The 27,236-nt window shown below is 38.8% G+C and overlaps 1 protein-coding gene across 3 annotated transcripts in view; it reads right to left on the reverse strand.

Moving 5' to 3' along the window:
* Lin7a (lin-7 homolog A, crumbs cell polarity complex component) overlaps positions 1 to 27,236 on the reverse strand; it is a 121,937-nt gene that overhangs the window by 18,273 nt on the left and 76,428 nt on the right. For 2 of the 3 annotated variants that reach the window (XM_005358096.3, XM_026784497.1), the window contains exons 3-4: positions 15,048 to 15,119; positions 12,629 to 12,838 (exon numbers count right to left, since the gene is read on the reverse strand). In XM_005358096.3, the coding sequence (XP_005358153.1) occupies positions 12,629 to 12,838; positions 15,048 to 15,119 (282 nt within the window). Of the gene's footprint in view, positions 1 to 12,628; positions 12,839 to 14,895; positions 14,973 to 15,047; positions 15,120 to 27,236 lie in introns of all 3 variants that reach the window. The other variant, XM_013350399.1, reaches the window with a different exon arrangement.

Below are 27,236 nucleotides of genomic sequence, written 5' to 3' on the forward strand. Positions count from 1 at the left end.
CCCTGAATATTAACCTTCATCAGGCGATGAAAGGAGACAGAGACAGAGACCCAAATTGGAGCACCGGACAGAAATCTCAAGGTCCAAATCAGGAGGAGAAGGAGGGGGAGCACGAGCAAGGAACTCAGGACCGCGAGGGGTACACCCACATTCTGATACAATGGGGAGACAATGGGGAGACAATGTTCTTTCGGGAATTCACCAAGGCCAGCTGGCCTGAGTCTGAAAAAGCATGGGATAAAACCGGACTTGCTCTTTATTTTTTAATGTCCTCTCTGAGTCATCTTGTTTTGCATGCTTTGATTTAAAATCTATTGGTAAGGAATAACAGCATGGCCCTGGTTGACACTGTCCCCAGTCGCAGGGAATTAGCTATGTTACTACTTTTCCCTCAATTCAAGTATAGTATATAGTGCTCGCCCAGCATTTGCCTACCTAACGTGGAGTGTACCGGCTTTGAAGTGTAAGCCTATTGAATATAGCAAACTATATGGTACCCTAAGGGTAGTGCTCATTTCTAGAAATGAGGATTAAAATATCTTAAAAATAAAGAAACATCCAAAAATTCACTTCCTAACATTCATGTTCCTTACTGATATGACACCCATGTTGATTTTACTATAGAGTTGTAAGATTCCATAATCTCTCAGTTTTAATCATTAAGCCTACAATAGTCTTTGTTTCCTTGTTTCAGTAAATTCTCACTCAGTGTTCAAATCTCCTTCCACATGATGCCTTATCTGCACAATTTAACTTCCCTGCTCAACTTAAAGTGCTGTTTTTCTTTCTAAATCCAAACAAATAAGCAAGCCAAAAGCAATTGAGCGATAAAGCAAATCTCCAACAACTGAGGATGGTTGCAACCATCATGGAACTCACGTGTCACACATTATGCTCTAGGGTAAGGGAAAGTGTACAACTAATCAAACCAGTTCTCTAAAACTCATTTCTGATCAAGAAAGCCAATTAAAGAAGAATAAATATACACAAAACCATCCATTAGAAACCTTAATAATATTATTATTCAACATTCATTGGATATTTACGATCAGGCACTTTTCTGATGCTTTACATATGCTCTAACATCTTAACACAGTTTTATAAATAAAGAAACAGATTATGTAAGGGGTAGGAAAATTTCAAAGACCACGCACACTTTTAATGAATCACGACTCTATTGCTAGAGCCTGGCCTTTCAGTAGTCACTACTCACAATCTCTCCTTTATATACTAACAAAAAAAAAAGAAAGAAAAAAGAAACAAAGAGAAACTAAAATAGGAAAAATGTAAGCATGTGTGTGTGTGTGTCTGCATGTGTGTATACTTCAATGCAAAAAGAAGTTTGGATAACTATTCATCATAAAGACATTTCCCTAGGGGAGGAGGGAATAAATTGGAGTAATAGAATAAAGGAAGTAATAAAGAACTTTATTTTTCTCTAATTTTAGTCTTCATGTGTGTATGTGTGTGCGTGTGTTGTGTGTGCGCACTTGTGTGTGTTTGTCTCTTTGTGAATGTTGAGGAAAACTGTCTGGTGGATCTATAACATCCTGTAGTAAACCAAAGAAGGCAGTACAAATGATGATGTTTCTTAAACAGTGATTTTGAGGCTTTGCTTTAAACTAATCTGAAGTAACAGAAATTAAAACTGTAATTGCCTAAAGAGATTTGAGGAAAAGGAAAGGACTTCAGCTGAATTCCATCAGGGATCACGGGGTCAGAAGTGTGGCCTGTGAGGTGTTTGAATAGATTGACTCCTTGATGCTGCTTGAACAGTCACAGCCAGGTCTCTTTCCTCCCGAGACACAGACGGTGACAGTACAGAGTTTCCTCCCGCTGTCACCAGTGAACTGGAGTGGAGGCATTTTCTTCTCCCGCCACTTCCCCTCAGCAGTTTATGTTTTGCTGCCCGTGTGTCAATAACATGCCTGGGAAATAATTCATACTCGGGTCTATTGGTTATAAATCCATATTTTTAGGGAATAATGTTTGACTGAGAAATGGTAAGGAGAGATTGCAAAATACTTAATGTTCAAGTTTTGCTTTTCATTGAATGGTTCCTGAGATGAAAAACTGCAGTGCTTTCAATCTTGACGGATGGGAGACGGCAGAGGGAGTTACAAATCAATCGAAACAGGAATTTTTCTGAAAGTAAAATGAGTCTGCTTTGTACTTCTTCGGTACAACTCATATTGATTTTTTTCTTCTCCCCCTCCCCAACATAGCATTCTGTTGTAACAAAGAAATACTATTATTTCCTTTATGACAGATTCATACTGAGGTTTGGTTCTTCTCTTAGAACTAAATTATTTCTCAGCCTGGTTGCCTTGCCTCCCTCCAATTCTGTCTCCTTCGAGGCCGCTCCGTAAATCCTGTAATCTCAGGAATGACTTAAAGATTCAGATTGGATTATGTGTTATTCTTGCTTAAAATTGTTCTGTGTCCTGAGGCCAAAATCTACAACTTAGGGCAAGTCACCTATCTAGGTGTGCCTGTACTTGTATTCTGTGCACTCATTTGTGGATCCTTGAGAGTCTAAACAAAAAGACTCAGAATTTTTTCCAAAGCTGGAATCTCCATGTTTTGACCAGGTGGTTCCTAACAGTCCTTACAGCTTGGCATGCACTTCTCTGTGGAGAACTGTCTGCCTAGGGCACCTCACTTCCCTTGCTTGGCTCAAGGACACTGCTCGGACCTTGATAATTTTAAAATAATGTGGGTTACAAAGCTGATCCGTTTTGCTATCAGTTTCTTCCCCATGTCTTTAGGGGAAATCAGAGATAAGTGCCTTTAATTTTTATTTCATTCAGTGATTAAAACAATGCCAAGTTTTCCCAGTAACATTTGGACAAATAATATCTAAACTTTATGGTTTAGTTAGTGCTCACCAATGATTTTGGAACTGACATAGGTGATTAGTTTTTAAAGATTCCTATTTGTTCTTAAAACTTCATGACCTCAGCCTTCACTAAGAAACAACAGCAAAAACAAACACAATTTGCTTAGCACTTAGAGATGCCCAGCTTGTTCCTTGGGCAGAAAAGGAGAGGGTGCCTGAACTGGCCTTCCTATAGCCACACTGATGAATATCTTGCATATCACCATAGAACCTTCATCTGGTGATAGATGGAGATAGAGACCCACAATGGAGCACTGGACTGAGCTCCCAAGTCCATATGAAGAGCAGAAGGAGGGAGAACATGAGCAAGGAAGTCAGGACTGCGAGAAGTGCATCCACCCAAGGAGACAGAGGGACTGATCTAATGGGAAATCACCAAGTCCAGTTGGACTGGAACTGATGGAGCATGTGATCAAACCAGACTCTCTGAATGTGGTTGATGGTGGAGGCTGGAGGAAAAGCCAAGGACAATGGCACTGGGTTTTGATTCTACTGCATGGACGGGCTTTGTGGGAGCCTAGACTGTTTGGATGCTCACCTTCCTGGACCTGGGGGAAACAGGGAGGACTTTGGACTTTCAGCTGTTTCTCCGGTAGGTCACCATGCTTCCTGACATGATGATAATGGACTGAACCTCTGAAACTGTAAGTCAGCCACCCCAATTGAATGCTTTTCCTTTATAAGCATTGCCATGGTCATGGTATCTCTTTATAGCAATAGAAACCCCAACTAAGTCAGATACATAGTGAAGGATTTAAACTGAGCTGAGAAATTCACTCTTTCTGTGAGCAAAAATCTAAGATCAGGACAGTCATTGCATATTGTAAAAGTGTACGGCATAATGGTCGCCTGGTATGCTGTCTTTCCTGTAACCTTCAGGTTACCCTCGCTGGGAAGGCATTGCTTTTGTGTTTTGGATGTTAAAAGAGTCACAAGATAAGTGAACAGACTGAAGACTGGGACAGTCTTAAGCTCCCAAGAAACTTTAAAAACCTGAAAATTAATAAGGCCGCTGTGGGATATTGAAATTATCAATTAAGTATAAAAATTTCCAATTTCCATTAATAGTAACACTAAAAGAAATCAATGTTATACCACAGTTATCAGATGCTATATGCTAGTCAAGTGATTTAATCATGCATAAAAAGGAAATTTATTAAGGAAGAAATTGAGTAGAGATAAAACTAATGGAATTTATTTCTTAGTGAACAGCTTTAGGAACTGCCAGAAAGAAACGCTAAGCACATCGTGGGAATTCAGAGCTGATGTACTGGGTTGCAATTCTTATTGTGCCTAAAACGAAATGAAGGCTTTTGTGCACAACTGGCAAGGATCTGTTGGTTGGACTCAATCTTCTGCCTTATTTTATCTCCCAGACTGTGCCCATGTCACCCTGACCTTCTATTAGTGACATAGGAAAAACCTACGGACCGTGGACTTTCTTAGACCTTGATAACTTCATTCAAACTCTCCCGTACTCTGGCAATGAAATGTTTTCCCTCTGCAACATCAGTCATAGTGTTGAATTATGATGCAGAGCTACACCCGGAAGTATCGACGTGTGTTCTTTGTGTGTTGTTCCTCTTCCTTCACCCTTTACCTGGGAAGGACAATGTACCCCAAGAGCCCACTACTTAAAGCATTTGACTAAAATGTTAGATGATGGCTTCATCTTTTCCTATTCATATTTCATATTACACTGGAGCCATGGGGGGAAGAACAGGAGAATTGTGAGCAGCATTGATTGGATGGAAAGAGAAGTAGCAGAGCACCCAAAATGGGAAGGAAGAAGGAACTCACCCATGGTGCAGTAGGAAAGACTCAGTACCTGCTGCCTGAGAATGGAAAACCAACAGCATCCCTGTGGATGGTAGAAAACTGGCCTCATTCTTTAGTTTGGCAGGGCATTCTGGGTTTGTGATGTTTACATGAAATAAAAGAGTTAGTAAGGGCTTAGAGACACTATACCGTATTCTCAGAACCCATAAATGTCGAAGATTTTGAGGTAAGTAATCTTGAGATTGTACGACATTATCTTAGTGGATCTGAACTGTGGTCATAGGCATTCTAGTACTGTGCAAGGAGAGGGAGACTGGGTATGACAAAGAAAGCAATGCTACCATGAAGAAAAAAGACCAGAATTGGGCAATTACCAATGGAATAATTAAGGCATCTTCCAGAAATGGGAAGAAACAAAGCAAAACAAAATTAAAAAAACAACAACATTCTTTCCTTGAGAATCTAGGTGGAGCACAGGTCTGTTGTCTGGTTAGTTTGGGGCCAACAGAAACTAATTTGGGACTTCTGGTCCTTAGAACTGTGACAGAATCAGTTCCTATCATTTAAACCACCAAGTACATAAATGCATGGTGATCTATTACAGGGGCTGTAGGAAAGTAACACACACACAAAGTAAAAGACAGAGTGCTCTGACCAATATGGAGCTGGGCAGAATCTTTGGGGGGAACTTTCCTTAGGTTGGGAAAGTCCTGGGTAGCTAGCTCATCGTGGTTACATATACATTTGCGTGTATGTATTTGCTTCCGTCACCTATGTCTTCTTACTGTCTGTCAGACAAAGTTCCCTGAGGGCCCTAGGATGCTTGCTTTCTTTCCCTGATCTGTATCCAGGACTCAGCTTGGCAGCTGGCACAGAATAATTGTTCTACAAATAACTGAATGAATGAAAGGCATTGCTAAAATAACAATAGCGAAGAAAACCACAAATAATAAACAGCAAAAATAACTATGGGAAGGATTAAACCAGACACTAAATTGAATAGTCAGACATACGCCATTAGCAACGCAAGCTGAAATTCAGCTGCTGTGACCGAGGGTGGCAATGTCCTTCATCTGGTGGCTGGTCCTGTGACGCTGCCTGCCTGGTCGTATGTTCTGTCACTTTCTACGTTTGGTGAGTTTTATCAGTGCAGTCCCAAGGGTTTTCCTAAGACGTACAAGGTTTTCCTGATGCTAGGTTTTCAGACCAAAGTCACGAGGGAGATGTGGTGGTTCTGGCCTGTGACTTGCAGCTCTTTCTTCTATGGAAACAGTGCAATACTTCCTTTTGTTTTTCCAAATGTCATGAGGCGGCTCCTACTGAAGGGGGCAGTGTCAAGCCTGCTCAGTGTTGCAAGCCTCCAGTAGCTCAAACTGCAATGCCTGTATCATTCCGAAGGTGACTGAGAAGCAACAAAATTGTGCGTCCCTTGGCTCATTCACAAATCTGAGTGAGGTGTCACATGATGTCATCCTGAGAACCGAAATGTTCCATACGTAATCGAAATTCCAGTTTGCACGCCTGCTTGACTCCAAGCCGAGCAATCTCCCACGCTTGGCTGTCAAGAGCACTTAGAAACCTGCAAATGGCTCATATGCAGAGAGAGGGTGTGATAATAGCTCCATTTCAGACCTGGGAGGCGAGAATGAAGTTTGGGATCCTCTTGCTGACCCCTTCGGGAAACTGAGGTGGAAGCCCTTGGTTCCCCTTGTCAGTCATTGCCAGTCCTGCTAAGACCCAAATCCGTTTGCACAGTGGTTGTGAATCAGTGTTGCTCGCCTTGCTGAGGGAAGGTGGTTAGCTGTTCAGGCCACACTGGGGTATCCAGTAACATGTGCACGGATGGGCGAGGGAAGTATGAAACGATTTTAGACACAATCAGATGGAAGCTTTGTTCCCCACTCCTCAGTACCCAGAGACATTTGAATTAAAGTGCACTTGTTTTTCAAAATATTACGACCTTTACTGTGGCTCTTAACTTTGGAAAGGTCAAAAGAGAGCAGCTGAGAAAAACACTTCACCTTCTCCTCACCCAAAGTATAAACCCATAAAGGTTAAGAAGTCTCGATCTTTTCTATATCATGCGTGAAAGCACAAGTTATCTATGGCTGTAATATTTATTTACATTTAAATTATAAAGGTGGCCGAGTTGGAACTCCAGCCCTGCCATTCAATAGTCTTAAGGAGCTTGCCTAAGGTACTGGATCTCTCTCTTTCCTCATTTATAAAACAGAAATGGTATTAACAGTGCTTGCCACAATAGATCACTATGAGGAAAATAATACATTCATTATGTAAAGTCCTTACAGCGGTGCCTGGCATCCAAAAATATTTATGGAGCCTCATTCAGCAGGCACTGGGCCAGTTCTAGAACTGGACATGAGACAATGGAGAAAAATGATTGCTGCCCACGGTGCATGGGTTTTATTGTAGAACATCAACTCACAGAAAAACCTTGTGATACCTTCCATAGGAATTAACACCCCCCCCCACCCCCGGGTTATTTTGTAATCTTCATTCCAAGAACACACGGATAAGGTTTGAGTTCAAGTTTTTTTTTTTTCTGCTGGGATGTTAAAGCCCACAGGCTCAAATCTGATTCTTGTTTTGTTCTGTTTCTTCAGGGTATCAAGTTCAGGGCCTTGTGTAGGCTAGGCAAGCTCTTTAGCACGGAGCTCCAATCCCAGCCACAGCGCCAGTTCTAGATTAATCTTCACTGCCCACCTGACAGCACTCTGTGTCGCTGATTTGAGCTGTGAGTCTCACCTTTGACTTGGCATAGGCTTTTGTAAAACGGGGAAAAGGCCAGGTACCAAGGAGGGCTATTTATTCTCCTGTTTTTTCCACATTTTTATTCATTCATCTGCTGTGCTTAAAAAGTAATTAGCAAGGTTCACACACTGTATCAACAACTTGATTTAGGTTTTAACTACAGAGAAGCAAATGTAATTGCAATTGTCCTGCTAGGGAGAGGCTCTGAGGCAACCTTTGGATTTCCAAAGGTAGCCAGGCATCATCTCAACAGGGCATGCAATTAGGGGTCTCATGTTTCTGTTTTCTCTTTCTTTCTGACCATTGCTGCATTTGCTGTATTTGCTCTCTTTCTTTTTTTCCCCCCAAATAGTACCAGGAGACTATTGTATTTGAAGGTGACTATTTAGGAGTTTCTCTTTTTTAAAAAAATAATATAAACTAATTATAGCTCTATAAAATGATGAAGAAATATAAGGGACCTCTCCTGTATCTTTTACCCAGCTTTGCTCCATATTAACATCTTATGAGACTATAAAATAACAAGAACCCCAGGAAATCGTCAGTGATGTAGCTGCAGTGTTCGTTCACATTTAATTGGGATTGATTTTTTTGAACAATCACTGTTTATAGTTGATAATCAATGAACACTATAGTAAAGACTGAAATTTATTTCATGTGTGTATCGTGGGTCCGTGAGTTTATGTAAGTGTGATCACTGGTGTGTGTGTGGGGGTGTGTGTGTGCGTGCAGTGCAGAATGTCTTTCTCATTTTGTAAGACAATTTTGGGCAAGCAATAGAAAATAATATGGGAACACGTTTAAAAACTTTAAGATACTAAACATAATGAAGTACAGGGCCCCAAACTTTTAGTTCTCTCATTGAAGGACAATATCCATAGATGATAGGTTGTACATACATTCAGCTTCAGAATATATGGCTGTGGGGGGGGGGAACTGTAGTGTATAGTGGAGTCAATGAAAATTTCATCTAAGCTATCAAATCCGAGTCACAGAGATGGCAGGGACCTTTGATCCTGATACAGCTATGTACAAATTACTGTATTTTGAAATATTGAATGGCAGATTGTCTCAAATATCTGATTGAAACTTCAGACAATGAACATGTACTCTTTATGGGTGGTTCTCCTTCTATTGAGCTAGCTTTACACATATACAAGGTCTTTGTCATGAAAGCGAGGCTCTACTTTCCCTGCAACCTTCATGCACTGGTCTTTGTTCTTTCATTCGGGACCAGGCAGAACGGAGGTCACCTGGAGAAATCATCATTCTCCTGAGCTCTCTCTTCTCTGGCCAAATGATTTAAGTCCTTCTTAATAATGTGCACCTCAGGGAAACATGCTAAGTTATGGTTATGTTCACTAGGTCAGACTCCAGTAATACAAGGACTGACCACAACACCCCACAATCAAGGGCTGCACCAAGATCTTTGTGTCTGTCAAAGATATTGGAATCCATGTTCCTACAAACACATTAGCACGGTTTTCTTTTTCTCTTTTACTTACATCCCAGTTTACTTTATATTGATTTTAAAATCAATTACCATCCCCTGAGTATGTTTTTCAAGCGTCAGTATTTAGCCATGTCTCCCTCATTGTGTGTATACATCGTCTCTGGCATCAGAGTAGGACTTCATGAAGAGCCTTCTTAGGTGAAGCCTATTGTGCCAACTATTGAGATTTTCTTTTATCTTGGCTACATCACTAAATATATTTATTGTCCTATTGGGTCCCCACTGCCTGCAATCTTTAGAAATTGTCCTTGAGAAAGTCTTGCACATAAAAGGGTGAACAGGCGACCATTGGAGAGCTATAGATTCTAACTGCAGCATTTTGACCTCCTATTAATGTTAAATTTTAATTTAGCTATTACTTTTTGCTAAGGCTTGACACGGAAGTGGCTACCCAAAATGACTCTGTATTTTCAATGACGCTATATTAGGTGATTCAATGTCTCATTTGTAAGAGCCCCATGGGAAATCTCTTTTCTAGCAGAAATGATAAAAACAAGAGTTGAAGTGCTATGAGTTTCCCTCTGTTTTGACTTATAAGAAAAAAAATCAATTGCTCAATTGCTGTATCCTTTCTTTATTTCCACTTATTGATCTCCCCTTCCTCTCCTTTTATTACCTGGCATTTCATGATATCATCGCTGTGTTAATGATAAATTTTGGCAGATATCATGGCGTATCGTTTCTAAAAGAAACTAAGTTGCAAAAATAACAAAAAACATGATGCCATTAGAAACATCATTTAAGATTCTTAGGTCTATAGGATAATTTAACATTTAATTAGATCAGTAGGGAATTGTTCTCAGAATGCTTCCTAAAGTGCCTCAACCTTTCAAATCACTTCTTTGAAAAATTCACAGCTTAGAGTGCTATTTCCTGAAAATCTTCCATATGTATCTTCCTAGGCAGGACCTTGATTCATTCAAAGCAGGCATTTCTAACACTTGATCATCTGCTAACCTTGTCCTTGGTTTGTTTTTGGTCTTTCAATTTCAGGGTCTCCAACCTCATTTTACTGTAAAATACTTTATTTTCGCTAAATACCGTGACTTGCATGAAATTCTTTCTACTGAAAAGACCTCTGGACCCAGAGCTAAAGGCCCAGGCTCCTGGGCTTGCATCAGCTACTGTTTCTGTGACTAGGGGAAGGGCAGTAAGCCATGTAGTTTCTCATTATAGAAAAATACCTTGAGATGAGAATCCGATAAAATGGACAGAGCTTTCTTTCTGATTTACTTTAAAAATATTTCTTTTCTTTGAGATTAATAATTCCTTCCTTCTATTTTCTCTCTCTTGTAAGCCTTCCTTACACCTCCCCTTGCTCTCTTTCAAACTCAGGGCCGTTTTTGTTTTCACTAATTGTTGCTCCATAGATATGTGTATATATGATTTACTCTTAAACACATTGAAATAGGTGATTGCTACCATGTGTTGTATGGAGTGCAGTATTTTAAATTGTGGATCTAAGCTCGATAAACCAGACTACGGCGAGGGCAATGATATAGCACTATATCCAAAGCAACACCCTAGCCAAGACAGGTGTGAGCATTTGTTTGACTAAATGCAGTGAACGGATGATGGTTGATCCTTAACAAACTGTGTCAGAAATTTAACAAACTCTGTTGAAATTAGTGCTTCTTTCACTAACATGATATGGCCAATATGGAAACTTCTAGTAAACTGCAGCTTTTAAGTAAATGTGGACTCCAGAGTCCCTGGAAACATAAAAGGGGTGAAAGAATCCTGTTCATGGGGTTAGCAAGAATGGGAACGTAAAATAAAAGTTAAATTGTATGCTTAATAAAATTTATGGTTCTCTGTTTATATAAGGATAAAAAAATTGACCCTGGAATATTCCTGAGTCAGATATACCTTTCTTCCAAGTCCATGGCTGGAACACCCGAATGGACAGAGAAGTGGGACCTCACCAGCTTCACTGAAGAGAGGTGATGGCAACTTTCTTATTAATAAATACATACTAATTTGCAAATGTACAGCAGAATTTCCTTTAAGGTTTCTTTTCACCACATTAATAAAAGCATACTCCTGGAATTTTAAAAATTGCACTGGCTTCAACCTTCTTTACTGGTCACAATTACTTACCAAAGATGCATAAGACCAAATGTCACAGGATGATATCCGGTAGACAGGTGGCCTCACTAATTGTCGCCAAGGCTCTTACAATTAGCAACTATTCTGCCCTGCTTGCCTTTGAGATAGCAGAGCTGGGGATTAGACACAATTAGTCTGTAACAAGACGGTAAAACTAGGTCTGTTTGATTTCATTGTTGCAATGCTCCCTGCTGCTTCCCAGGTTCACCACAAGGTCACTGCAAGAATAGAAGCCTGATTGTGAAATGCTTGGAGCCCCTGCACTGTGCTCCTTGCAAACACGTGGGTTAAGCAGAGTCTGTTTGCTCCCTTGATAGAGTTCAAAGTCAGTTTACCTATTGGATTGATGTCAAATGGCTATGGTTACTTTGTACAACTACAACGAGTATGCACACATTTGAGTGCTATATTTTTTCTTACCCTTCTTCCTATTCTTAAACCTGCCCATTCTTTAGATCTGCAAAGTATACTCAGAGAAACGATAAATTAGTAACCCGAGGCCTAGCTTATTGTGTATCCTAATGTTTGACCCTGCGTGGGATTTTCTATCAGAAAGCTGGGCTCTAAAATTATCACTGGCTACAAGCTTAGAAAAGCGATAGTTATTGAAAGGTCAGTATGACACTTATCTCAAAGCACTCTCTCCTAGAGAAAGGAGAGGGAGTGGTAATTTGGGGATCGCAATGATGATATCAAATATTCATGGACTGCTAATTTTGATGTTATTAGAGAACAGCACAATCCAATGGAATTGCTTTTGCTAATATAAAACAGATATTTTTATAGTATAAAATAAGTTTTTTATTTTTTAAATATAAACAAATGCAGATAAGAGAACAGATATAAACAGAGAAATTATTGTATAGTTAGCAATAAAAGGTCTCATTTCAAACATAATATGTTAAGTATTGTGTTTTGAGCATAAAGCAATGCAGTTACAAAGAACTGATTATCTACCTTAAAAGTCAAACCTTAAATTCTTTTAGTAAACGTTTATAGGTCAAGGGGTAAGTGTATCTTCATAAATTCAAGTCCTGGAACTCGTGATCTCAGATTGGTTATGTTTGATACAAGTGGAAAATAAAGGCAAATACCTATTTGTTTCCCAGGATGCTATTTCTTGGGGTGGGGTTGTGGCGTGGGGGTGCAGTACTCACCTATGCACATGTGCAGTGCCTAGCATTGAAACAAAAGTACGAATGAACAGACAAAAGGAAAACAAAACCTCAAACCCAACCGCTTATAGGAATTTAGGATGAAAACGACATTGAAATTACATTCTTTTGAACACTAATTTAATAACAGTATTCTGAGGGGGAAATTCTATGCGATAATTTCCTGGCATTATTTTCTAACTGTTGATATTTATTATATGTGTGCAGGATGAAGTGAGACATACGAATATCGAATTGTTGCCTTTATAGGTTTATACCCATTCAATCCCGGGAACGTGGTTGGATATGGGTATGAAATTACTGTCTGTACTAGATTTTCAAAACTGGCTTCTTTGGTAGGAGTTGGAGAAGGCATATACTTAGGGGGAAAAATCAACATACCACTCCGTTCACAGAAAGCAGCTGGTCGCCTCTCTTCAGCCCTCCGTGTCTTTCAGCTACCCCTCCGGGGATGATTCGGGAGATATAAATTGGGGAATTCTGTTCCTTTCCTCCCATCACGTTGAAACCCAGGCCTTCATCAGTCTTTGGCAGTTCGACTACCCGAGGGTGGGAGTGACCTTCGCTGGCTGCAAAGGCTGCAACTGTTGCCTGAAAGAAAAGATGGTCTTTTGGTAATAAAACAGGGGACATAAGGCTACATAAATGGTCTTCAGGGGGCAAGTTCTTAGACATCTCTCTAGCTGTCTCCTGTAGAACGAAGAACACAGAATGTCTTCTTTTAGATGCTGTATATGACTCTTTTCTTTGGCAAATCCTCAGCTAGCTGTGTGTATCTTTGTGAGGCTTATCTACTCTGAAACGTAAAACTGAAAACAAAGGCACTGTAGAATGTTCCAGAGTTCTGTCAGTTACATGGAAATCCTGATCAAGGACTACAAACAGATTCAGTACACATACTACCTGGTATATATAGCTGTTGAATGCATGCTGATCACACGTATTTCACGGGCAGGCTGTACCATGCTTTTGCTATGGCACACAGTCTATGTTCTTGCCTGCACATATATATTCATCAATACTTATTAAATAAGCTGATGAGCACTTTTGTACATATATATTCATGAAAATACATGTAATCTTGTTATCACTGAACCACTGGTTTAGTAAGCATAAGGGTTTTTAATGTTTTGAATTCAGAATGTCCAAAAGAAAATTAAAATTAGAATTAAGTACTTGATCAAAAGGTATTATTGTTCTACCAATATTCCATATTACTATGAACAGCATCTTATTAGGCCTTTGATTATATTGCTCTTAATTCTGTACTAACATTTCAGCTAGTGTAATGACACAGGCAAACCGAACAGCTTGGGGCTTTATACCTAGGTATACAAAATGTTATGTAATATAGTCATAGGTCTATGTTAAAATGAACACATTAGCTTCTTCAAATTCAAATCCAACTTACCATTAGCTCCCACCCAATATGAATAACATAGTAGTTTCAATCAAGAAAAGATTCGCTGCCCGCTTCTTGTGTTCCACTTCCATTAGCTCGCCTTAACCACAGCTGATTAGATGCCTAGCATAAAGTGATTTGCTCTCAACACTGTGAAAATATTGATTCCCAACTACTGTACCTTTTCCCACACACAACATTATCACATCAGCTTGGCATTATGCTATTGCCTGCATTTAATGAAAGATAGTGAACGACATGGAGATCATGGCTTGGTTTTAGCTACATGCATCTGCGCATGCACACCCTGCTGCCATGCAAAGGTTTTCAATGGTGGACATGGATGCAATGCAGACAGCCCAGAAACAACCAGAGAAGATTGTGCCGCTGCAACGTTATGCTGCTGTCCTGCTGTTCTACATGAATAAGAAATGAGAATGGTAAAACACTACATAATTCACTTTCCCCTTAATTAAACCATGTAGGGATCATTTTTCTGCGTGTGTTCCACTTCAGAACAAGCAAAGCATGATGTAATGGTAATCATACCCTCTATTTGCCGGGGTTATAGAGGGAGAAAGAAACGTAAAAATCCACAGGATTTAGTTACAGGATGAAGACTGAAAATACCGGGGGAGAGATCAAAGGACAGGTGATAGAATGCAAAGGAGTTGAATGGAAGAGTCTTGAGTATCTCACTTCTTGGTATCATTATTGGGAAGTTACACGCCCTTTACGGAGAAAGTTACATTCTGTTAAAACATTTCTCTATGTGTACAATAGGAGGCGCGGAGCTGCAGGAGCGACTTCAGATTACCACTATTATTTCCTAGTGATCCATCTTCCAGAAAATGTCACAATCCTCTTTCTGTACTCTTTCCAAGGGGACCTCAGTAATCCCTGGGTTTGATCCTTTAAAGAACAAAAGCGGTACCTGCCAACAAGCAAATCACCCACGGCCCAGCTGAATAACAACATTCTCTGCCTCACTGGTATCAGGTGAAGTCTTTCGTGTCTAACTTACATTGGGGGCTTTTGACCTGTGCAAATGCATTCTCATGCTCTCCAGAGGCCATGGGTTCTTTTGCATCCGCAGGATGTACCAGAGACCATGTAGAACTTGATACAGTGAAGCTGCAGGTTTGCTTGTGCCAAATGGACATTTAGTGAGTTTAATGACGTCATTCTCCTTCCTTAAGCTACAGAAGCAGCATAAAAAGGTCAATTTTTCCATTAGGATTTTTACCTGGTAAGGAGTACTGGTTCTAGACTCTGGGCTGCCACTGAGGTCTAAATTCTCTTACAGTGTACACACGAGAATACCTGAAACACACACGCGCACAATCAATTACTACATCACTGGGGTCAAGTATACTTTTAAAGTTGCTCAAGTCTTACCTTTGCTGTGGCCCTCGCACGGAATTCGGGGCAGCCGTTAACAGTGATCGTTTCATGCATGTATTGATACACCTAAAACAGTCACGTAAGAAAAGAACGTGTAAGGATATGTCAGGATATATCAATTCTTTCATTACCGATAGGACAGCAAATTTTCATTGTAGAATGATGGGTGTTCTCTATCACAATTGGTGAGTCAATTATCTTGATGATTTGAACCAAATATACTTTCTACTTTGTGTGTGTCTGTGTGTGTTGGGCCAGGAGAAGCAATTGCATTTAATCAGAGTTTTTAATCTGTCTGTTCATATATATGAGCTACAACAGCCCTTTTATTTCTGATTTTATAAAACTCCATCAATGTTTTTAATGCTTTTGTATATATGTATATATGCATGCATGTATGTATATATGTATCTCTAGCTAAAAATAAATTATTAAGTTACATGGACAGTTACTTCTTGAATTTGGCAAAATTTTATAAATAATTCTCTAATTTAAGATCACAGTATATTACCTGGCTTGAATTCCAACATGTTGGAAGGTGTGTTGCTATTAATGATACACATTTATGCTTTTGAATAACCAGGGCTAAACATTGCCATAAGCCAATAGGATACTCAATTAGTCCCTTAAGCACAGAGGTGAAATTGGTATTCTAGAGAAACTGTGAGGTAAGAGATTTGTAGAATTAATGATTCAGCTTTCATGATGCATTGGTACTTAATACGTGATAAAACTTGAGGTGAAACAAAAATGGCAAGGCAAGCCTGGAATCAGGAGGCTTTTCTGTCTCATGGATTTAAGTTTGCACCTCGTTGAGGAACCATGAGAGTGTGTGCCACAATACTTTGTCTCTCTGCCAGTCTGGAAAATGAGTAAGGAATGTTGACTAAGTAGGATTTAAGGGATCTGGCTCCTAATGGTACTTCTAAAGTAGCAGATAACACAACTAATCGGTGTTTAAGACACAATAGTAGAAGAAATTGCTGGACCACAATAAATAAAAACAGTTTTCTGTCTACCAGTCTAGTGAGGAGGTCATGAAATATTTTGGTCAGTCATAACAAAACTGCTTTGTCTTACAGAAACTGAAGAATTCTTAATGTTATAGTTTGAAGAAGATACTTGGTCAAAAGAAAGGTTACAAATGTTGGAGTGTATGCTATATGCTTATTATTTCGAGTTTAAATAATGAAGTTATAAAATCTATCACATAATGCATGGAGATAATAAGTCCATTTGGCATTATTCTGCGGAATTTTACTTTGGAGAGAAGAATGAACCACTAATTAGCTCCTGAAAGAATGAAGTAGGAAAAAAAATCTGCCATCAAAAGTCTAAAGGAGTATTTCATCCTTTTAATTATTCTTATGTTGAATGCCTGAGTCAGAGGTTATTAAAAAGAACCCCAAATTTGATTAACTACCATTCGACAGCTGTTTACTAAGATTTGAGGCTAGTCTCTCAGCCCATGTAGCTGGCTCCTTATTTCTCAAATGAATTTGGTTGAGTCTCCGTCAATGCCAACTCAGACTAACTAGCTGATGTTCTCAGAGGTAAACCGTTACTGAAATAGCTGCCAAACAAATTTCCGTATTAGCCTGGAAAGAGGAGCATTTTACTTCCTTGATAGTTCTTTAAAAATTTATTTGCTCTTCCAGCTCATTAAGAGGAGGCTCTCTTTCCCCTCACCTGACCCTTCTGTCCATCTCAACTCTGTTTTGTTTTTTTTTTGTTTTTTTTTTTTTTGTGACAGAGTTTACTCTGTAGTTTAGGAACCTGTACTGGAACTAGCTCTTGTAGACCACTCTGGCCTCAAGCTCACAGAGAATCATCTGCCTCTGCCTCTGCCTCTGCCTCTGGAGTGCTGGGTTTAAAGACGTACACCACCACCGCCTGGCTCCATCTCAATTCCTGTAGGACGCCCTGCCCCTTACTCATACATAGACTCACTACCCAGCATCAAACACCCTTCACTACAGCCACCGGGGCAAGTACCCAGCTAACCATGCATCTAGTATGCTTTTGGAGGGTCTACTGCCCTCCAGTGACAAAGCCAGGACAGAGATGACCTTGAAGAACACAAAACTTTTCTTCATTTTGTATTCTTGGCTCCTGCATTTCTCCAGACACAGCAAAGATTTCCACTTGTCCAGATCTTTGAACATCCTTATAACTCTGATTAAAACACCTCTCCACCAGGCAGGCATTTATCTATTCCACTTTAACGGGATGTTTAAGGGCCCAATTCAAGACTCATCTTCTTTGTTAAATCCCCTCCTGCATGCAGCGTTACATTTCCTTCCCTTTTCACTTCTGGGACCTTCTGACTTCCCCGGACCTCATGTTGATTAGCATTTCCGGGGAACATGATGTATTAGCTTGCATCCACAGATGTTTATAAGGAACATCACTTGGCAAATAATTAAAAGATTGCCGTCAACTGATTAAGACTAAAGGTCATTTTTTGTTAATGAGTAACTGTTCATCCTTAATAAATATGGCAAACTAAGAATTTTTAATTAAAAACCAAGGGGTAGAACTGTTAGATATTTGTGTAGGCTCTGGAGATGGCTTTAAAAACAAACCCTGGCTGTGCGGCTTTCCAATTTTATGATGTTGGTCAGTTAAGTGTTGATTTCCCTGGGGCTCAATGTTCTCAGTTGAACAATGTGCCGTACAATGGTACCTTCCAGGTCTTTTATGAGGATTGGATAAGATCATAACTAAAAGTTTGCTAATATCGCTGTTGTCATTGTTGCTGTTTATTTGATGTTGCTCATCTTATTTGACCCTGGGGTCTTCAGGGTAAAATCTCCCAGGATAAACAGCTTATGAACAGCTGTGGCTCGCAACTGGGGACAAATTTGCCCTCCAGGAGATGTCTGATAGTGTCTGCTGCCTTTAAACAAGCAATAGCTGCAAATGTACACAGGGCAATGAATGCTGTATTCAAAAAAAAAATTCAACACTCCAAACCAAAAGTGAGTGAGATAGCATTTTAATCCTTTTAATAATGCTGACATTATCATTATCTACATTTTTATTTCTATAAAGCACAGTAGGTTCTGAATGCTTGGTCTTTGAACATAAAATAAGGGACATATGGTCTTAGTGATTGAGTCAGGTCAAAATTTTGAAGTATTCCTTCTGTTTCCATTAGCTCTATCACCTAAGAAACTTCCACCCATTTCCTAAGGGAAAAGATGTATTCTTGTACATCTTTCATTTCAAGGACAACTATCAATACATTTGGATCTTTTGAAGAACATTGTCAGGGAAAGCCAGTCATTTGCCAGAGAGTATACATAGTTGTGTAAGTTCCAACAACGGAACTTGTATCTTGTAAATCTGAGCTGCATCATTTGTAGACAAATTCCATTGAGCAGGATGCTTCATTCTTAGGTAAGTGAGAGCATTGCTAGAATGTTTAGGACAATTTTACCTTCTATTTCGATGTCATCAATTTTCTAACTTTAAAAACCCTCACAGATTCCATAGCATTTTGAATATTTAGAGCTTCTTCCATACTGCTGAAAATTTAGAAAGAAAAGTCAACTAGACACCAACAACAGGATGTGGTGCGTTGGCTCAGAAAGTGTACTGAATCTTGTGTTCAACTAACATTCCTTTCTGAGTTATTCTGGATTTGCCAGCTGTAGTGAGTTATGAAAGGACAAAGTCTACTAGCAAAAATGAAAGAATATTATTTTCATTACTGATTGGCTATTTAAAAATTTTTAATTATTTATTTATTTATTATGTATACAATATTCTGTCTGTGTGTATGTCTGCAGGCCAGAAGAAGGCACCAGACCTCATTACAGACCTCATGGTTGTGAGCCACCATGTGGTTGCCAGGAATTGAACTCAGGACCTTTGGAAGAGCAGGCAATGCTCTTAACCACTGAGCCCTCTCTCCAGCCCACTATTTAAAATTTTTAATGAATATTTTTCATTTTACTTTTCTCTGTAGAGTTTTATCAATGAGAGGCTAGGCAGTACAAATGAACCTTCACCCTGGCATCAGTTTACCAATGAAGGTCCCAATAGCATTGCCAGTTAGAGAGGGTAAAGCTAAATGGCTAAGATTCTAGTATGAGAAGAGATTTTTGCATCTGAACTTTCATTTGTGCAGAAGCTAAACACCACCGTAAAAGCTTTCAGCGTACACCTCCCAATCTTGAATATTCTCAACAAAATACAGAGATAGGAGAGTTGTCAAGCCTAGGCTTTGGATTTCTTATTCTGGATGCCTTTTCTAGGAGACTTTAACAGTCTACATTCACGAACCTTATTTTCCACTATGTATCACACAGGCAGACTAAGAAAGATAAAATACGTGACTTTGTTGGCATAACCCATTATTCATATTAAGCTCTAGTTGTAGTAGTTATAATAGCTTTTATTTCTATTATTACTAGCCCTTATATAACTCAAGTCTTTAAAATGAAGTCTTTAGTATGTAGATGTTTTGTTGGCTGAAAGTTAAAACTTTTTCTTTGCATTTGAAGTGAGATTATGATTTTCTTTTTTTTTTTCCTTTTCTGGTTGTCTACTGTAATAGAAGAGTAGTTTCATTGTCTTTTGTATTTTGAGGTTATTTAAATATTTCTATGCTCATGTAACATAATCAACATCTGCTCTCCTCATCGCAATTTTTCCTGGCCACATGACTCAGTTGTGCTTGGGGAGAATTACATTAGAATTAAGTGAGATGCCTCTAACAGGCTCTGCTCTTTCTGCATTTTCTTCACCAGTGTGCATATATCCAGCTGTTACTGCAGACCTCAACTTCCAGAGAAGAGGAGTGACAGTGTGTAATCATCATGTGATTGATTGAGGGCCCCTAAGTCTATGGCATGTATAGCTGCTCATTTCTCTGCTTGCTCCAATAATGAAAAAAAAATCATCTTTTTAGCGGGGATGGAGAAGTAACACGGTGAATGAGAGCATGGGTTCTTCCAGAGGACACAGATTTGCTACTGAGCCCCCATGGTGCTCACAATGGTTTGTGACCTCAGTTCCATGGGATCTGATGTCCTCTCCTGGCATCCACTGGCACCAGGCACAAGCCAGGCAAAGATACATACGTAGGCAAAACACCCATACACCCCAAACACCAAATAAAAATTAAAAATAGCATTTTAAAATCAAGCCAGCAAAATTAGATTTTTCTGCTGCTCTTGGCTGAAAGAATTCCCAATTGCTAATTTTTTTTCAAGTAAATTTTGTATAGAAACATGCTCTCTTTAGTTACTTTTCTTATATATCTTTCAATGCTGAAAGTTATGATTTTGGTCATTAGAAGTTAGAATTTTCTAATCGTAAAGGCAAGATATGAAAGACAAACTAAACTACAACTTCAAAGAAGCCAAGATGAACTCTTTGAAAACACTGTTAGGGAATGAAAAGACAAATTGTGTGGGACCAAAGGGTTTGCAAGAATCTAGCTTATCAGACAAAACCTTCTTATCCAAAATGTGTAAGAAGCTCTTGAGGAGGTTAATAAGAAAAATCATATTTTATAAAATCACTAGAATATTTGAGCCGGCGTGTCATCAAGGAAGATATACATGCATGTGTGAAAAGTATGAAAAGATAGTCATGAGGGAAATTAAGATTATAATTATCGTTATAATCAGATCAGTCTGCACACCCACTAGAATGTGAAGCTTAAAAAACATGAATTCTATAAAATGTAGGCAAGAACATTGAACAATGGAAACTTTCAAACATTGCCAGTGGGAATATGAAACAGTACAACCACTTGAGAAAACAAGATAACAGTTTTCTATAAAGCTAAACCCACATGTACTCCAGAAATACGTTCACCTACTCCTACCTATTTGTTCAAGACAAATACCGGTTGTCTGCACATAAAAATGAGAGGCGAGTGCCAAATAGCTTTTTTGTTTGCAATTGGCTTAAACTAGGAACTGTCAGAATGGCTTTCGGCAACTTTGAGAGAAATGAAAATGACGTCAGACTCTGATAGCTCATGAGTAGGAGGAGTGGAAAGGAATGCGCACTCAGCATAATGGGAGCAGATGGAGAGGAAGCAGAGGGCACGTGGACAGTGATGTGGTCCAAAGCTCACCACACCGGGGTGTGTACTATCGCTTGGTAGATGCACGGGTTTTAATTAGGACTATCAAGAGTTTTGAATGGAGTCCTTGATTCTTCAGCTTTGAAAATTCTTTAAGTTACTTGTTATGGCACCCGACTTTAAGGTATTTAAATACTTCTATCTCGTTAATAATAAAAATTGGACTCCATGTATTCTTTTAGAGCTATAGACCAGTTGAATAATCAAGCAACGTTCACAACACTGAGCCCTGAGGTATTAATCACAATATGGAAAAACACTACATGTTGTCTGAGAGTATATTTTAGAATGGGGGAACATGGGAAACATGAATCACTGACTTACTGATGCCTCTAAATTTAATCCCATTCAGGAGGGTAGAGTCTGTGACTATAAAATTAAGGCCTTGTTATGAATGTGCATACTAATTTGTTATGTCTAGACTATAAGGCCTTGATATGAATATGCATACCAATTTGTTATAATCAGGTACATAATGGTAACTTAATAAAATACACAAAATCCTCCATTTAGGATATGCACATATATTTACTAATATTTATTATATATCATAAATACAGTATATATATATTTGACAAATATCAATTATATATATATAATCAATATCAAATATATATATATATATATATGCGCACACACACACACACACACTCACATACTCCAGTCCAGGTTGGTCTTAAACCCTCTGTATAACCAAACATGACTTTGAATTTCTGATTACCTTGCTTCTGCCTCCAAGTGCTAGGATTACAGATATGATCTGCTATACTACACTCAGGGCTCTAAGCACTCTGACCACTGAGTAACTTTCCCAGGCACATTTATGGTATGCTGTGGAAATAATTTCAGAGGATTTGAAAATTGATTCCTCTCCTAAAGAGGAGCTATCCCTAAGGTAGAGATACTTGTTCTGTCTCTAGTTACTTCCAGTTTGAAACAAGGGCATAGCTTTAACATTGGCATAAAGCTGTAACTATGAGTTTATCTTTCATATTTACTTTTGCAAATTGTTTTGTACTTGTGGGAATCAATCTTTTAAATTACAGTTTTGTAATTCTCATAAACTAAAGAATTTAGGCTATAAAATTTGATACCTGGAGCCAGTTATTATTAAGTTGCACACACTGTTTACAAATTACGATTATTCGAGTCAGATGTCGAGATTCAAATCAATCTAGAGAAAGGTCCAAGGCAGTGAAATTCCAGAGCAGATGTTTTAATATTTCTATGAACTCATTAATATTATTAGAAGCATATCACTTATTGAGACAGATAAAGAAGCAATATCACAGTATCACAATATAATACACTGAACTTAAAACCTGACAAAAAAACATTATGCTTGAAATTGAAATCTTCTGATTTGCCTTATAAGTTTTAGCTTTTGCATCCTGTTTATATGCCGCCCTACCTGCCATGAAAGAAGACCTGCACATGTGATTGTTCCGCACCCAGCAGTGGTATTAGTCCATGGTTTAAGTAGTGGTGGTGATAATGTCCTTTAGAGTATACAGTCATGACACAGGATTGGCCAAAAGCTCCCTGCTCAGAGGCAGGTGTAGACAGTCCTCTTATTTTAAACTCTATTGTCAGGTCAAACCAATTAGGTTTGATTCAGGCTGGAGAAAAGAGAGGCTCCACTCCAGTGGCTGGTCCAAGTGGCTTTCTATGATCTGTGTCGTTCCAGAAAGAGGTGAGTTAGAGAAGATATGACAAAGCGGTACTCTAACTCTAATTTCCTGTGCTGCTCTCTCCTCGCTCCGATGGACTAGAGGTGTCAAAGCAGAAAGACAGAATGCAGAAGAGGATGCGAACTCACCCAGACTTCTGGCTATGCTGCTTTCTAAACAACACTGAAACCTCAAGCCTAGTTCTCACACACCTGTGTACTTCTAAGCTCAGCTCCTTGACTTGGGCACTCTGCTGCAAAGAGGTCCCTGCTGCTCACAATATGCTCTCAAGGACGTTAACGGGACTGACTATGACTGCAAAAAAGCCGAATGGAAATCATCCATAATCTGTCCCCAATCTTATGTTTTAGAGTGAATTTAGTTGAAAATGGCGGTACCAGAATGAAGGAAAATGCAGTCTTAAATTGTAAGTGATCTCCAATGCTGAGATACAGATGGAGATTAGGAAAATGTGGGGCAAAATGATGCTCTTAAATATATGATCATTTGCCTACTCAATTTACAAAGAAATGATGGCTCTTTTCTGAATTACTAAGTTTACAGATAAAGTTTATTGAGAAAAGTACATTAAGAAACTTCTCTGGTGTTCTACCACCTCAGTGACATAAAAGAGATACAAGATTTCTTTGGGATGGTGTTGGAGAAAGAGAAGATTAAATGTCTCCTCTAACCTGGCAGCAAATGGCTTTCCGTTTGCTTTAAGTGTGAAAATTCAGAAGGATGCATAACTGCAGGTAAGTTACATAACACATTCCTTAAAAATCTCTGCCAATTTGGAGATTTCTGGACGTTATTTATAACACTTGTTTTAAGTGAATTAAAATGACTAGGCAATATACTTAATTTTCCAAAGGGAACAGAAAATACTTTGTTCAGTTTTATGGCTTTACAACTAATTATTCTGTTATATAAAAGCAAAATAATTAGTTGTGGAACTATAAAACTGAAGAATAACTCTAATTTTAAGAAACTGGGCCATTAACCTTTACTTCATTGCTTATTTTTATAATTGGCTTATAATTCCGGTGGGTAGTTAAAACATATCACTTTCCTGAGGTGGCACACATTAATTCGTATGAATAAGTTAATAACTTCAAGGAAGAAGTCGAGAGCACAAATAACAGCGAGTTTCGACAGGGTCCATGTGGCAGGTGGCCAAGCCACCAGGCAGAAATATCTTTCCTTGTAGTTCAAATAGAATATTCCCTCGAGGCAGATATTCCTGGCCTGTCCTTGTCACACAGCCAGCCTCTCCTGTGACAGGAAATGCCTGAGCAAAATTTGGGGAACATGTCATTTCCAATTAGTGTTGCAGTATTCAAAGGGAGTGGATTATCTCCACTTGCTTATTTTGAGAGAGATTTTAAAAAAATGCTTCAGCTTAAGATTGTTGGTGGGTTGGGTGGTTGGTTTTCATTAAAAATTTTGGTCGGATTACATGACTCGAAATCTCACCGAGACCCCAAGGCACTAAGATGTTGGTTCAGCAGTTTTGAAATTTGCCAGAAAAAGTTTGTAAGGTTTGTAAAATATGTTCCACTTAAAATACGGCTTTGCCAGGAAAATAAGTCAACCATTTTCGAGCTATTAGGTATCTAATGTCGTTGTTACCAGAGCCATATCAGCTACTCAAATGAAGACCAAGGGAAAGAACTCAGTTATTTAGAACTTGCTTGACGATTCAGTTGATTGAAATTAAAATATTGCTGATAAGGCTGTTGGATGTGGCAATAAAAATTCTGGATGTCCAATTAAGTTGGAATGCTAGACAAGTGATGAATAAATTTCTAGTTCATGTTATGCCATTATATAATATTTGATATGTCTATATATTTCATAGTTAATTCTCCATCACAAATGCACTGAATTGAGAAGGCGAGTCTAGTCGGTTGGAAGGTGTTGGCCATGCAGTGACAGTAGAATCTGGTTGTGAGAGAAGGGCAAGCGAAGAGAGGACCAGCGGGATAATGGTGAAGGATGTGGGATAATGATGTTAACATGGACAATGTCATTTGATTGCTGATCTTTAAGAGATGTTTTAGCAGGCAACTATGTAGGTGTGGCACTCAGAGGAAAACTCTAGGTTATAGAATATAGTTTGTGGGTCTTCTGTTTAATGGTCTTAGGAACCTCTGTGTCTATGTGATCGTCTCAGAGAAACAGCAGGAAACTGAGTCAAATTCAACACCTACTTTCTTTTGAATAAGCCTAGCCTTCCTCCTATATTGAACCTACCGAAACAAAGTATTTTTTTAATTTATTTATTTATTAAAGATTTTTGTCTCTTCCCCGCCACCGTCTCCCATTTCCCTCCCCCTCCCCCAATCAAGTCCCTCTCCCTCCTCAGCCCAAAGAGTAAACAGGGTTCCCTGCCCTGTGGGAAGTCCAAGGAACCCCCACCTCCATCCATTTCTAGTAAGGTGAGCATCCAAACTGCCTAGGCTCCTACAAAGCCAGTACGTGCAGAGGTAAGCCAGACTCAAAAAGAGGAACATGGGATGTACTCACTCATATTTGGTTTCTAGCAACAAAGTATTTTTTTAATTGAGATAACTTACATATACTTGCTTTCAGCTCAATTGATTCAAGAAGAAGGAGAGACAAAGAAAAAAAACTCTTAAAAAGTTATTTTTAAAGGAAAAATAGTTTACCCACACTACAGAAATTGCAAAACATAGAACTATACAACAAAGAAATTGAAATACTCTGTAATTCCCCCTGAAAGAACAACCAGCAATAGCTTTTCGTATTTACTCCTTCTCTATTTCACTTAACAATTTAAAGTATCACTTGTTATTATATGCCCTTATAAGCTTTAAAAAACCTTTCAGTGTGCTCTTAGAAATTATGAGATCATGGTATATATTATTGTCCTTTTTTTTGATACAAGGTTTCTCTGTGTTACAGTCCTAGCTGTTCTGGAACTAGCTCTGGTAGACCAGGCTGGCCTCAAACTCACAGAGATATTAATGCTCTTTTGACCTAGTATTTTGTGTTACCACAACACAAATAATCTTGGATTTTACAAACGTTAAGCGCTCTTTCTTTTAAAAGCTCTTTGGATGTATTTATGAGTCAAAAGTTTCTGCATTCCCAACATTAACAGATCTTGATATATTGTCTATTCTGTGAAGTTTTGCGAATTGCAACAGCATAAAAAAATTCATCTAATCTGTTTACAGATGACTCTGAATGCAACCCCTCTCCAGATGGACAGACCTAGATGACCATGATTGGGTGAATCAATAAAGAGAACTATAGAATAAATAATTACTCAACAATATGAAAGGTATGAATCACTGATTCATGTGACAGTATGTATGAACTTTATTTTGAGTGAAAGAAATTGGACAGAGAAAGAACAAACACTATATAATTTATTTACGCCTAACTTGTAAGAAATCATTTAACAGAATTTAGTGCTAGATTCTGACTGTCCTTAAATTATAAGAGGAAATTGAAGCAGTGTGACAGTTCACCAATAATCGATTAATTTTCAGATTGTCAGAGGTTGAGAATACGCCCAATATTAGAAATAAGACTATTGTAGAAAATTTAGCATTGAAAGAATGAATGCAATAATGTTATTCAAATTGTAAGGCAAAATCTTTCCAATTCATAGTTCAGAGTTCATACTAATCTTTGGGCTTTTTCTTTAGCAAAATAATTGCTGGGACAGCATCTTAAACAACACAATCACCACCGTGCAGCTGATTGTCTGGTGACTATTTTGTTCTGATGGGATTTGCTTTCCAGTCCTGAGAGAGGTTTTACAAATCCTTAGGGTACATTTGGGTTTGTGAATGGTCCATTCCCAGCAATGTTGGCAGGGACTGATTCCTTCAGAAACCAGAACAGCTGAATAAGCTATAAATATCTTTGAATTTGGATGAACTAATTGGCTTATTCTTCACAAATGGCGTGCCGATTTTATCCTTTGAAAGAGGTAGATTCGGATGTGCTGTGTGGAGGTTCAGAGCCACATCTTGAAGTTTGGGAATGATTTCTGCAGTGTGGATGTCGTGGAAGAAACTAACGCCCTTTCTTCCTTAACTGGGATCACTAGAAAGCTGATACTGCAAAGATTCGCCCTATGCTGGGTCTTCTTGACACCCATCAGAGATTACAATTCCAACAGAAGAGTGTGAAGTCTCCTCGACCACCTTCTTCAATAGATCTCTGTGTAGCATGAATAGTAAAAACCCAGAGGAAGATATTGGAGCTCAGACTGAAAATCAGAAAAGCAAAGTAGCCAAGCAACTAGAGAGCTCTTACTTCTATGAAATCTTCAGAGGGAAAGGAGAGTGAGTTCCTGTTTCAACCCACCTTCTATTCCTTTTTAGTGTTGGGATAAAGGTGTGCATCACCACCGCCTTTCTCTAAGGC

This window comes from Microtus ochrogaster, chromosome 24 (genome assembly GCF_000317375.1).
Source record: "Microtus ochrogaster isolate Prairie Vole_2 chromosome 24, MicOch1.0, whole genome shotgun sequence".
NCBI lineage: Eukaryota > Metazoa > Chordata > Mammalia > Rodentia > Cricetidae > Microtus > Microtus ochrogaster.